The sequence below is a fragment of the Balaenoptera musculus genome, chromosome 15, assembly GCF_009873245.2.
Source record: "Balaenoptera musculus isolate JJ_BM4_2016_0621 chromosome 15, mBalMus1.pri.v3, whole genome shotgun sequence".
Taxonomy (NCBI): domain Eukaryota; kingdom Metazoa; phylum Chordata; class Mammalia; order Artiodactyla; family Balaenopteridae; genus Balaenoptera; species Balaenoptera musculus.
The window spans coordinates 22,548,085-22,561,672 of NC_045799.1; the positions used below are offsets into that span (position 1 = coordinate 22,548,085).

Below are 13,588 nucleotides of genomic sequence, written 5' to 3' on the forward strand. Positions count from 1 at the left end.
AAGATGGTATATGTACTGAATTAAGCACATAATGGGGAAGAAGGCAGCTTTTTAATCTCACATAATTTTCTTTTCTGACAGAAAACATCATTTGCACCTTCTACACCACTGACAGGACGACGATATTTAAGAGAAAAAGAAGCAGTCATTACTCCTGTTGCTTCAGCCACCCAAAGTGTGAGCAGGTTACAGAGTATTGTGGCCGGACTGAAAAATGCACCAAGTGAACAACTTGTAAACATTTTTGAGTGAGTACAATACTAGCATTTTTCCAAATGTTTCTTTTAAATTAGATTCTGTATTCCATTCTGTTTTCAGTACTTCCGAATTCTGGAGATAGTGGATATACATCTGGCAAGTTTTACTGTACCATTTCAATCACAAAGTATGTTGACCTAAAATCAGATAGAAGTACCTATTAAAAATTATATATAAATTTTATTTCATATTACTATAGACTTTCAAGGTTAAATGCATCTTAAAGGTTATTTAGCTCCAACATTCCATTCTGGTAACACCCCTAATTTATGCATTACTGTTTTTCGTTTTACATTGATTTTAAATGGGTTCAATATAAATGTCCATCAAATGGGAGACTGGTTACATATTGATGGTACAGCTGTAAAATGGAATTTTATGCAATTGTCTAAGAAAAAGAAGCATATTTCGTAGTAAAGATGATAAAGTCAGACCAGATTAGAGAACCTTATTTCCTAATACCTAATGAAATAACAGAATAGTAAAAATCAGCAAACTATCTATCAGCAGAAACCAAATGAAGAGAGGGATATGATTTCATGCTATAATTTTCCAAAGTGGTGGTCAGGAAAGGAAATGGATGCTTCTGGTATGCCCATCCCCAAGAAGCGTTACTGGGGGAAAAGGGTATGTTGATGGGACTTATTTATTTATTTATTTATTTATTTATTATTTTTGGCTGCATTAGGTCTTTGTTGCTGCACGTGGGCTTTCTCTAATTGTGGCAAGTGGGGGCTACTCTTCATTGCGGTGCACAGGCTTCTCATTGCGGTGGCTTCTTTTGTTGCAGAGTGTGGGCTCTAGGTGCGCAGGCTTCAGTAGTTGTGGCACGTGGGCTCAGTAGTTGTGATGCACGGGCTTAGTTGCTCCGTGGCATGTGGGATCTTCCCGGACCAGGGCTCGAACCCATGTCCCCTGCATTGACAGGCAGATTCTTAACCACTGCGCCACCAGGGAAGTCCTATTGATAGGATCTTGAAAATACTCATTAATACCCCAGATGTGGAGAGAAACAAATGGAGTGAGTAGGCAGATGAGTAAAAAGTCATAGAAACCTCCCCAAGTGAAAGTCCCTGTATACCACCAAGATAGCAGTCCCTATCAAAATCCCAATGGCATTTTTACAGAAATAGAAAAAAAAAATCTAAAATTCATAAGGAATTTTGAAGGACTTTTAATAGCCAGAATAATCTTGAGAAAGAAGTAAAAAGCTGGAGGCCTCACATTTCTGATTTCAAAACACATTCCAAAGCTACAGTAAGCAAAACCGTATGGTATTGGCATAAAGACAGACATGTAGACTAGACATGGAATAGACTAGAGTCCCAAAATAAATGTTCACGTATATCATTAAATGATCTTTGACAAGGGTGCCAAGACTACATTATGGGGAAAGCCAGATATGCACAGGCAAAAGCATGAAGATGGACTCTTATCTTACACCATATACAAAAGATACTTTAGATTCCTGTTATAGGTGGAATCATGCAGTATTTGTTTGTGTTTGGCTTAATTCACTTAGTATCATATCTTCAAGGTTCATCCATGCTGTAGCATATGACAGGATTTCCTTCTTTTTAAGCCTGAATAATATTCCATTGTATATATATACATACCACACTTCCTTTATCCATTCATTCATCAGTGGACATATAGGTTGCTTCCACATCTTGGCTGTTGTGAGTAATGCTGCAGTGAACTTGGGTATGCAAATATCTCTTTGAGATATCCACATGCGAAAGAATGAAGATGGACTTTTATCTTACACCATGTACAAAAGTTAACTCAAAATTTGTTAAAAACCTAATAAACATGAGACCTGAAACTGTACAACTAGAAGAAAACATAGGTGAAAAACTTTATGACACTGAAATGGGCAGTGATTTCTTGGATGTGACATCAAGTATAGGTAACAAAAGCAAAAATAGAAAAATGGGACTATATCCCACTTAAATACTTCTGTACAGCATCGAAAATAATAAGATGAAAAGGCAACCTACTAGAATAGAAGAAAGTAATTGCAAACCATATATCAGATAAGGGGTTAATAGCCAGAGTATATAAAGAACTCCTACAACTCAAACAACAAAAAACAAAACAAAACAAAAAAACAACAAACACCTGATTTGAAAAAGGGGCAAAAGACTTAAATAGACATTTCTCCAAAGAAGACATACAAATAGCCAACAAGCATGTGAAAAAATTCTCAACATTACTAATCATCAGGTAAATGCAAATTAAAACCACAATGAGATATCACCCATTAGGATGGCCACTATCAAAAAAACAGAAAATAACAAATGTGTTGGTGAGTATCAGAATTGGCACTCCACTGGTGGGATTATAAATGGTGTAGCTGATATGGAAAACAGTATGGAGATTTCTCAAATAATTTAAAATAGAATTTTTATGACCTAGCAATCCCACTTCTGGGTATATATCCCAAAGAGTTGAAAACAGGATCTTAAAGAGATATCTGCACACCCAAGTTTATTGAAGCATTACCCGTAAGAGCCAAGATATAGAACCAACCTAAATGTCCACTGATGAATGAATGAATAAAGAAAATGTGGTATGTACAACAGAATATTACTCAGCCTTAAAAAGAAGGAAATCTTGTCATATGCTACAATATGGATGAATCTTGAAGACATTATACTGAGTGAAATAAGCCAATCACAAAAAGACAAATACTGCATGATTCCACTTATATGAGGTATCTAAAGTAATAAGACTGATAGAAACAGAAAGTAGCATAGTGGTTGCCAGGGGATGGGGGAGGGGGGAAACAGGGAGTTGTTGTTCGATGGGTATAGAGTTTCATTTATGCAAGATGAGAAAGTTCTAGAGATCACTATACAATAACATGCACATAGCTGACAATAATGTACACTTAAAAATTAAGAGGGTAAATTTGTTATGTGTTTTTACCACATAATAAAATTTTAAAAAGACAACCTAGTTGGAAGAAAATATAACTCAAGAGGCACAGCTTTGCATTAGAAGAACTTGACAAGAACATAAAATGTTTTTGCCATGTATGCTACATGGCACATGATGCTGGTCTTTTTGAACATGGGACTGGGAATTCTGAACCCTACACTAGTTATTTGGCTTTGGGCAAATCACATTGTTTCTCACAGTCTTGGATTTGTTTGTCATTTCTGAATTAAGACCTGTATTCTGTGTTTTATTGATAGAAAGTTAACAGAGTTAATAATATAACAGGATTAATTGCTTCTTGCCAAATGTCTTTCTTTTTTTTTTTTAAATTTATTTATTTTTGGCTGCGTTGGGTCTTCATTGCTGCGTGTGGGCTTTCTCCAGTTCCGGTGATTAGGGGCTACTCTTCGTTGCAGTGCATGGGCTTCTCATTGCGGTGGCTTCTCTTGCTGTGGAGCACGGGCTCTACGCACGTGGGCTTCAGTAGTTGCAGCTTGCAGGCTCTACAGTGCAGGCTCAGTAGTTGTGGCGCACGGGCTTAGTTGATCCGCGGCATGTGGGATCTTCCTGGACCAGGGCTCAAACCCATGTCCCCTGCATTGGCAGGCGGATTCTTAACCACTGTGCCACCAGGGAAGTCCTTTTTTTTTTTTTTTAAATTTTTGGCTGCGTTCGGTCTTCACTGCTGCAAGCGGGGGCTACTCTTTGTCATGGTATGCGGGCTTCTCATTGCGGTGGCTTCTCTTGTTGCAGAGCACAGGCTCTAGGCGTGCGGTCTTCAGTAGTTGCAGCACTCGGGCTCAGTAGTTGCAGCACGTGCACCCTAGAGCGCTAGTGCTTCAGTAGTTGTGGTGCGTGGGCTCAGTAGTTGCGGCGTGCGGGCTCTAGAGCGCAGGCTCAGTAGTTGTGGCACGCGGGCTTAGTTGCTCTGCAGCATGTGGGATCTTCCCAGACCAGGGATCGAACCCGTGTCCCTTGCATTGGCAGGCAGATTCTTAACCACTGTGCCACCAGGGAAGTCCATCTTGCTTTTTAATGCTACATTTTTTTTACTTGTTATTCTTTTGGCTTTGATAAGAACTAAATGCAGTTTATTGTTCCAGCACAATATATACATAAACACTATCATTTTTCTTAAATCAGATGAAGAAATCTTTCTTAAATCAGGTTTATTGAAGTATAATTTATATACAAGAGTCATCCTTTTTACTGTACAGTTGTATGAGATTTGACAAATGTATATAGTTGTATAACCATCACCACCATGATCAAAACATAGAACAGTCCCCCCAAATTTTTGCCCCTTTGTAGTCAATCCCTATGCCATCCCCAGCCTCTGGAAACCACTGATATGTTTTCTGTCCTTAGAATTTTGCCTTTCTAGAATTTCATATAAATGGAAGCATAATAGAGATAACATTGACTCCCCTAATGTTGAAATTCCAAAACAATATGCCAAATGATTATATTTAAAGGCTGTAGACTGGTTTGAAATATGCTGTGTTTACATATCTAGGTTTACACCTGAGAATAGGACTTTGGTCACTAAAAACTAGACTAATTCTTGACTGAAGAAATGTTGGTACTCTGGAATTTTTTTTCTGTTAATTAGGTTCCTTTTGTATTTTTTAGATCTTGTATGCGTAATCCTATGGAAAACATTATGAAAACAGTGAAAGTAATAGGAGAGACTTTCTGCCAACACTATACCCAATCAACAGATGAACAGCCAGGATCTCACATAGGTAAGAAGACAAAACTGAAACTGATAAAGCATTGAAAGTAGATAGATTGTTCCAAGAAAAATAGAAACTCAAGTTTTTTCTTTCCCTGCAATTTTTAATATATCTGATTGTAGCTTATATAAGTTTTGTTCTTAGTTCTTAACAGCTACATTTATTTAGCACATGTTTTCCCCTTGTTTCCCCCCGTAGATTTTGCTGTAAACAGACTAAAGCTTGCAGAAATTTTGTATTATAAAATATTAGAGACTGTAATGGTTCAGGAGACACGAAGACTTCATGGAATGGACATGTCAGTAAGTAAATTCACTCTCCCAGCCACTGGCAAGGTCTACAGAACCTAAGCCTGGAAGCACTGTGTTGAGAGCCTCTGTAGTTCATTGTGGGGCTCAGCAGTTAATGGCAAACTTACCCATGATGACATATTAATTGGCCTTAGTTGTCTTTGGCACACCCAGTGCTAGCCACCTCTAGGCAGAAATGTGAAATTTGTAAAATTTTTCTTTGATGCACCATCATTATCCTTTCCCTTTGGTCGGTTTTTTTGTCCTTCATTCCTAGCTAGCTAATAATGAAGTCCCCCAACTATTAAACCAACTGATAATTAAGATATCTAGCCATACCGCTCAGGGAGTTTTGAGGAATAAAATGTTGATGGCTTTTTTTTTTTTATTGCTTCATTTTCTTTGGACATTTGATCAAGTCTGATCACTCTCTCCAATAGCTATGTAAAGGAATTTTTCTAAGAAGTCAGACTTATCATATGATCTTTGTTTCCTCCTCCTCCTCTCTCTTGTCACTCTTGGAGCCTTCTGACCTTCAATTCCAGTAAGAAAAGTTGATGTTTGGAGGTGCTGCTTAACTAGTGTAATAAAATTTCTCTGTGTTTGCACCCTGGAAGTTTTCTTCTGTGTTGGTTCCCCATTTTTCCTGTATGCCACGTCTTTCTTTTTCATGATTTACTAATACTTGATAGAGCATATGCTCCCATAGCTTCCAGAGAAAGAAGTAAATTTTCAACTTTTTATTTTGAAATAATTATAGATTCACAGAAAGTTGCAAAAGTAGTACAGAGGGATCCCATATATCCATTTGCCCCCAGTGGTTACATTTTACATAGTATATCAAAACTAGGAAATTGACATTAGAACAATGTATGTGTCTTGCTCTTTACCCTTATATCACATGTGTAGATTAGGTAACCACCACCAAAATCAAGATACAGAACTGTTCTGTCGCCACAAAGATCTCCCTCATACTACCCCTTTTTAAGTGACACTCAGTCTCTTTAGCCACTAATTTGTTTTCCATATCTAAACTTTTATAATACACTCTTATGAGTTCTTTTTGTTTATATTTGTTGAGGTTTATTTTATGACCCAGGATATGGTTTTTCTTGGTAAATGTTCTGGGCACTTGAAAAGAATGTGTGCTGTTGTTTGGCTGGAGTGTTCTGTAAATGTCAGTTCTATCTTGTTGGTTAATGGTGTTGAATTCTTCTGTATCCTTGCTAATTTTTTGTTTAGTTCTATCAGTTATTGAGAGGAGAGAAAGGTATTGAAGTCTCCAAATAAAATTGTGGATTTGTCTCTTTCTCCTTTGAGTTCTATCAGATTTTTTTTTTAATTCATATAGTTTGAAGCTCTGCTGTTTGATGCATAGACATTGAGGATTACTATGTCTTCTTGGTGAATTAATCATTTTATCATGACAGAACATCCCTCTCTGAGTCTGGTAATTGTCTTTGTTCTGAAGTCATCTGACTGATGTTTATACAGGCATACCTAGTTTTATTGTGCTTCACTTTTTTGCGCTTCACAAATAGTGACTTTTTAATGAATTAAAGGTTTGCAGCAACCCTGCATCAAGTCTGTTGGTGCCATATTTCTAACAGCATTTTCTCACTTCATTTCTCTGTGTCACATTTTGCTAATTGTAGCAATATTGCAAACTTTTTCACTACTATTGTATTTGTTATAGTGATCTGTGATTAGTGATCTTTACTATTGCAAGAAGATTACGACCCACTGAAGCCTCAGGTGATGGTCAGCATTTTTTAGTAATAAAGTACTTTTTAATTAAGTTATTTTTTTAGACATAATGCTATTGCACACTTAATAGATTATAATATAGTGTAAGCATAACTTTTATATGCATTGGGAAACCAAAAAATTTTGTGTGACTCACTTTATTGCGATATTTGCTTTATTGCATATTCACTTTATTGCAGTGGTCTGGAACCTGTATGCCTGTATATCTTTTTCCATTCTTTTACTTTCAATCTACCTGTAACATCCTTTGAAATTAGTTTCTTGTAGGCAGCATATAGTTGAGTCATGTTTTTTTTAATCTACTGTGTCAGGCTTTTTGTTTTAATAGGTAAATTTAATTTACCTATTAAATTAAATTAAATTATTGATTTGTTAGGGCATAAGTCTGCCATTTTATACTTTGTTTTCTGTTTTGTTTTTCTGTTTTCTTTTTCCTACCTTCCTGTGGGTCACTTTGAACATTTTTAGACTGTATATCTTTGTATAGATTTTTTCTTTATTGGTTGCTCTAGGTATTACTTATACATACATAATTTCACAATCCAGTGGTATAGACATTTTATCGGCTCAAGTAAAGCGTGGAAACCTTACCTTGCCTTAAGTGTCTTTTTTAAAACTGCATGAATGTCTTTATTTTATTTAATTTTTTAATTTTTTAATTTTTTGGCCACACCACGCGACATGTGGGATCTCAGTTCCCTGACCAGGGATCGAACCCACACCTCCTGCATTGGAAGCATGGAGTCTTAACCACTGGACTGCCAGGGAAGTCCAGAATGTCTTTATTTTAGACTCACACTTGATTAATAGTTGTCTGTGTATAATTTTATGATTTAAAAGGCATTGCTCCATTATCTTCTAGATTCCAGTATTGCTAATTAGAAATCCACTGGCATTCTAATTCTTTGTATTGGTATGTGACATGTTTTTACTTTCTGGAATCTTAGTTATCATTCTTTTATCACTAATGTTCTGAAATTTATAATGGAGTGCCTTAATCGTGGGTCTTTTCATTCATGTGTTGGGCATTCCTACAGAGTTGCTCTTTTAGCCCAGAAATTTACGTCCTGCAGTTCTGGGTCATTTTATTGCATTATTTCTTAGATAATGTATTGCCCACAATTTTATCTTTCTGGAGCTTTTATGATTCAGATAAAGAACCTTCTGGATCAATCCTCTTATTTTCTATTTCTTTGTCTTTTTGTTCTACTTCTAAGGATATTTACTCAATTTTTCACCATCCAATTCTAAAGAATTTTTTATTTTAGCTATATTTTCATTTCTAAGACTTATTCTTTGAGGTTAATTTAGATTTCTTTGAGGTTTTCTTCTGATGCCTGCATTGTCTCTGTTTCCTCTGAGTTTCTTTTCCATTTGTTTTGATCTTTGTTTTTCAGTTGGAGGCTTTCCTCAAATGTTGGATTATTCCTCAAATATTGGATTACACCTTTGTCTTTCAGTTGGAGGCTTTCCTCAAATGTCTACTTTTTGAATGAGTCACTAAAAATGAGACATTAATAAAACCCTTATGTTGACAAAACAGTTTGGCTCAAAGCTCTGTGTGCAAGAGTGAGAATAAAAGTCCAGTAGCCTCAAGTGATCATGTAGTATAGGGACCCTCAACTGTTGGTGTCTTTAAGACTACTCTGGAATATTTCAGTTTCTTTAGAAAAGTATCTGCCTGGCTGTTGGTGTTACAGAGCAGAGCAAGGAAGGGAAACTTGGTCTCACAATTCAGTCTGCAGACTTTCACCTTAAACCACGGTCTCTTCTATACCTGGTGTTCTCAAGCTCTGATTCTCTCTAGTTCAGTTTCTGTAGAGAATAATTCTCTAGATCCTTGTTGGGATAGACTAGAGACCTATCATCTGACTCCTTAGAGTGGTTGTTGGGTGGGGACCTGAGGACTTCTAACTACCATAAACTTAAAAATCACCCATCCATGTCAGCCCCTGCCTAACCTCTACTTTCCATTCTGCCTGTGCCTTCAGTTGCTGTGTTTTTCCCAAGTTGAGTGGAGCAGATTCATTTGTTTTAAGTGTCTCTCTTCAGGCCCTTATGTTTGACCATCCTACTTTCTGCTGAGTAATTTGTCATCCTTTCATCCAGTTTCAGTTTTCATATATGGTTTGCGGTTACAGTTAACTCCTTGTTCTATCCAAGATATTTTCTATTGCTTATTCTCTTTGTTGATTTGGAATGGTATTTGAAAGAAGGATGGCAACAAACACCATTTATAGAACTGAAAACTTATGTTAAATTTTAAACTCAGTGGCGAAATAGGACTTTATCTTTTTCTTTTTCTTTTTTTTTTTTTTTTTTGCCACGCCACGTGGCATCGGGATCTTAGTTCCCTGACCAGAGATCGAATCCATGCCCCCTGCAGTGGAAGCATGGAGTCTTAACCACTGGACTGCCAGGGAAGTCCCAGGACTTTATCTTAGTAAAATATTTCTTTCTCTGCACTTTTAAAAATCTTAACTGTGATATACTACACCTTTGATTTTAGTGTTTTGATTAATAAACACTGCCCTCATGTTGACAAAACAGTTGACATAAAACTGTCATTTAAATAAAGGAGCCCAATTCTTACGCTTTTCTCTTGGCAGGAATATTACTTATTTTATTATTTACTCCAGTTTCAAAGTAGATTGTTGTTTATGCCTCATTTGAATTTAACATCTATCACTGAGCAAGATTATATCTTATAAGAAAATTATCAGTTTAAGAACTCAGATTTTTATCTCTGGTAATCTAGTGTAATATAATGTGCACTTATATAAGTTGTGGTTTATAACTTATATAAGATATGTTTTTTTCTTGTTTCTATAGTCTTCTTTATATGATGGCAGAGGCTAAAATTGCTGAGAAATTTATTAAACTGTGGTCTTTCTCTTCTCCAAGGTTCTTTTAGAGCAGGATATATTTCATCATTCCTTGATGGCCTGTTGTTTGGAAATTGTGCTCTTTGCCTATAGCTCACCTCGTACTTTTCCCTGGATTATTCAAGTTCTTAATCTGCGACCATTTTATTTTTATAAGGTGAGATGAGAGCAAAGTTCTGTTATGGTGTGCCTCAGGTAAACATTCTGTTTGTCTTAATGCTGAAGAAGTGAGCTGTAGTGATGTCTGGAAAATATTTCCAGAGGTATTGTGAAAGCATTCCTTTTAGGGTGGAATCAAGGACAAAAGGGAGAGGAAGAGAGGGAATCAGTAAATTAAGCCAATCTCACAGCTTCAGTTTTTCCATCACTGACTTGCAAATGTGGCCAGGAACTAAGTAGTTAAGTTTGAATTTCCATATTATGAATGAAAATCATAATCCTGTTAAATAGATGTATGATGAAGAACAAAAACTCTTTCTCTCAGGAGAAAGAAAAGGTCTAAAATTAATTGTGGTCATGGTCTAGCTAATGAGGCTGTAATAACAGATGGTGCTCCTTCCCCAAATTTGAGCTAATTCATTGTGGATGAATCTTACTTACTTACCCTTTTTTACCTGCTAGAACCTTTTTCTTACAAAACACAGAGGTCACAGCTGCAGTAACATTTAATGTTACCTGATGTCTGAATTTAAGACTGATGCTATTATTATACTGGTTGGCATAATTTAGTTAATATTTTGTCATCTGTGTTACTTGCAAATTATTGATTATAGAAAAGTTAGTTTGATGAGTTAAATTTTTATACCTAAATATACCTAAAGTTACAGAAATGCAGATCACTGAAAACCCTATCCATTTTAATTGTTGACTGAGTGGAATTTAAATTCTTTTTAGTTTTGTAAGGAAAATTGCTTCTCTATATTTACTTTAATGTTTATGTATGTGTTTCCAATTTTCCATTAGGAAATATATGTAGTTTTATCTGAGGAAAAAGTTTAGTTTTTGCCCTCACCTAATAACAATTCATTTTTATTTGTAACATCCTTTTTTCATTCAAGAAGATAAATGCCGTTGTTTTTTAACCACATAAATAATATATACTCCTTGAAGAAAAACAGAAAATACACACAAATGTAGATATTAAAGTCATACATTATAATCCTAATTACAAATAATAATCACTATTAATATTTTTATATATATGCTTACAGACTTTGCTCTAGATATTTACTCTTATTAAAATAGAACTATAGTGTATATAAGCAAAGTTCCTTTTAAATATGTTATTCATTCTTTCTTTTGAGCTGTTGGGAGGAATAGTCTGAGAAGGGGCAGTGAATTCAAAATAGCACTGGACTGGGAACCCAAGACCTGACTTATACCACTATTGGGCTGTTGACCACTTTCACCTATCATTGCCTCTGTTTTCCGTGTATAAAATAAAACATGAAAACCAGAAATGTATGTGAAAGTATTTTGAAGATCTTAAAAACTTCTTTATAAATTAAAAATATATTAATAAGCCATAGAATTATGGTTCAAAGGTACTCTTGGTTCTGTGTCATTAATAACAGCAGAGCTAGCCATACATGTAAGCCTAGTCTAGAACTGACTACTTGAGACCACATGACTTTCTCAGTTTTCTCTTCTCCAGGTCATTGAGGTGGTGATCCGCTCAGAGGAGGGGCTCTCCAGGGACATGGTGAAACACCTGAACAGCATTGAAGAACAGATTTTGGAGAGTTTAGCATGGAGTCATGATTCTGCGCTGTGGGAGGCTCTCCAGGCTTCTGCAAACAGAGTTCCTACCTGTGAAGAAGTGAGTTAGGGCAAGGCTAATAATCCCATCATTTTATGAAAGCAGCTTTATTGAGACGTGATTCCCATACCATACAATTCACCCATAAGTATACAATTCAGTGGTTTTTAGTATATTCATAGGTATGTGCAATCATCACCACAGTCACTTTTGGAACACACCACCTCAACAAGAAACTTTACGTATCACTTCCCTAACCTCCATCTTCTTGACCTAGCCCCTAAGCAACCAAGTAATCTACTTTCCATCTCTATTGATTTCCCTATTCTGGACATTTCATGTAAATGGAATCATACAATATGTGGTCCTTTTTAACTGACTTCTTTTTTATTTTTTTTAAACATCTTTATTGGAGTATAATTGCTTTACAATGGTGTGTTAGTTTCTACTTTATAACAAAGTGAATCAGCTATACATATATCCCCATATCTCCTCCCTCTTGCGTCTCCCTCCCACCCTCCTTATCCCACCCCTCTAGGTGGTCACAAAGCACTGAGCTGATCTCCCTGTGCTATGCGGCTGCTTCCCACTAGCTATCTATTTTACATTTGGTAGTGTATATATGTCCATGCCACTCTCTCACTTCGTCCCAGCTTACCCTTCCCCCTCCCCGTGTCCTCAAGTCCATTCTCTACATCTGCCTCTTTATTCCTGTCCTGCCCCTAGGTTCTTCAGAACCTTTTTTTTTTTTTTTTAAGATTCCATATATACGTGTTAGCATATGGTATTTTGTTTTTCTCTTTCTGACTTAGTTCACTCTGTATGACAGACTCTAGGTCCATCCACCTCACTGCAAATAACTCAATTTCATTTCTTTTTATGGCTGAGTATAACTGACTTATTAGCATAATGATTTTAGGTTCATCCATGTTGTTGTATGTATCAGCACTTCATTCCTTTTTACGGCTTACTAATATCCCATTGTATGGATATACCAGTTTGTTTATTCATTTATCAATGGATAAACTTGGGTTGTTTCCACCTTTTGACTATTATGAATAATGCTGCTATGAACATTCATGAACAAGTTTTTGTGTGGACATATGTTTTCATTTTTCTTGAGTATATGGCTAGCAGTGGAATTGCTGGGCCATATAGTAACTCTCTTTAAGTTTTGAGGAACTGTCAGACTGTTTTCCAAAGTGGCTGCACCATTTAACATTCCCACCATCGGTGTATAAAGATTCTAATATCTCCACATCCTCTCCAGTGCTTATTATCTGTCTTCCTGATTCTAGCCATCCTAGTAGGCATGAAGTATTATCTCACTGTGGGTTTTTTTTTGCATTTCCCTGATGGCTAATGATGTTCAACATCATTTCATGTGCTTATTGGCCATTTCTTTATCATCTTTGGAGAAATATCTATTCAGATCCTTTGCCCATTTTTTATTTGGGTTGTCTTTTTATTATTGAGTTATAGGGTTCTTTATATATTTTAGATACACTCCTTTATCCGATATATGATTGGTAAAACTTTTCTCCCATTCCATGGGTTGTCTTTTTACTTTCCTGATGATGACCTTTGAAACACAAAAGTTTTAAATTTTGATGATATCCAGTTTATCTATTCTTTTGTTGCTTGTGCTTTCAGTATCAGATCTAAGAAACCATTAATCCCATCATTTTTAGTTTTTTAAATATCCATATAAAGAATTAAACACTTTTAATTAGTAGTATTTACAATAAAAAGATCAAAAGCTTCTGCCTAATGCACACAAATTGCACATTTAACAGTTTAGTATCATGAGAAATTGAGTTTTTTCCCTTCACCTCTGTGTTATTCTTTTTTAACTCTTGTCTATACATCCTTCTTTGCTTTTCTGTGTCTCCTTATACTTCATTTATCTTCTTGAGTTTTCCCCTAATCTCAAACAACTGAAAGAACTAT

General features: G+C 35.9%; 1 protein-coding gene across 3 annotated transcripts in view; it reads left to right on the plus strand.

Annotated features, from left to right (window-relative positions):
* RBL1 (RB transcriptional corepressor like 1) overlaps positions 1-13,588 on the plus strand; it is a 76,316-nt gene that overhangs the window by 22,892 nt on the left and 39,836 nt on the right. For 2 of the 3 annotated variants that reach the window (XM_036827165.1, XM_036827163.1), the window contains exons 9-13: positions 82-248; positions 4,834-4,946; positions 5,136-5,239; positions 9,899-10,036; positions 11,519-11,698. In XM_036827165.1, coding sequence (XP_036683060.1) covers positions 82-248; positions 4,834-4,946; positions 5,136-5,239; positions 9,899-10,036; positions 11,519-11,698 — 702 coding nt within the window. The remainder of the gene's footprint in view (positions 1-81; positions 249-4,833; positions 4,947-5,135; positions 5,240-9,898; positions 10,037-11,518; positions 11,699-13,588) is intronic. The other variant, XM_036827164.1, reaches the window with a different exon arrangement.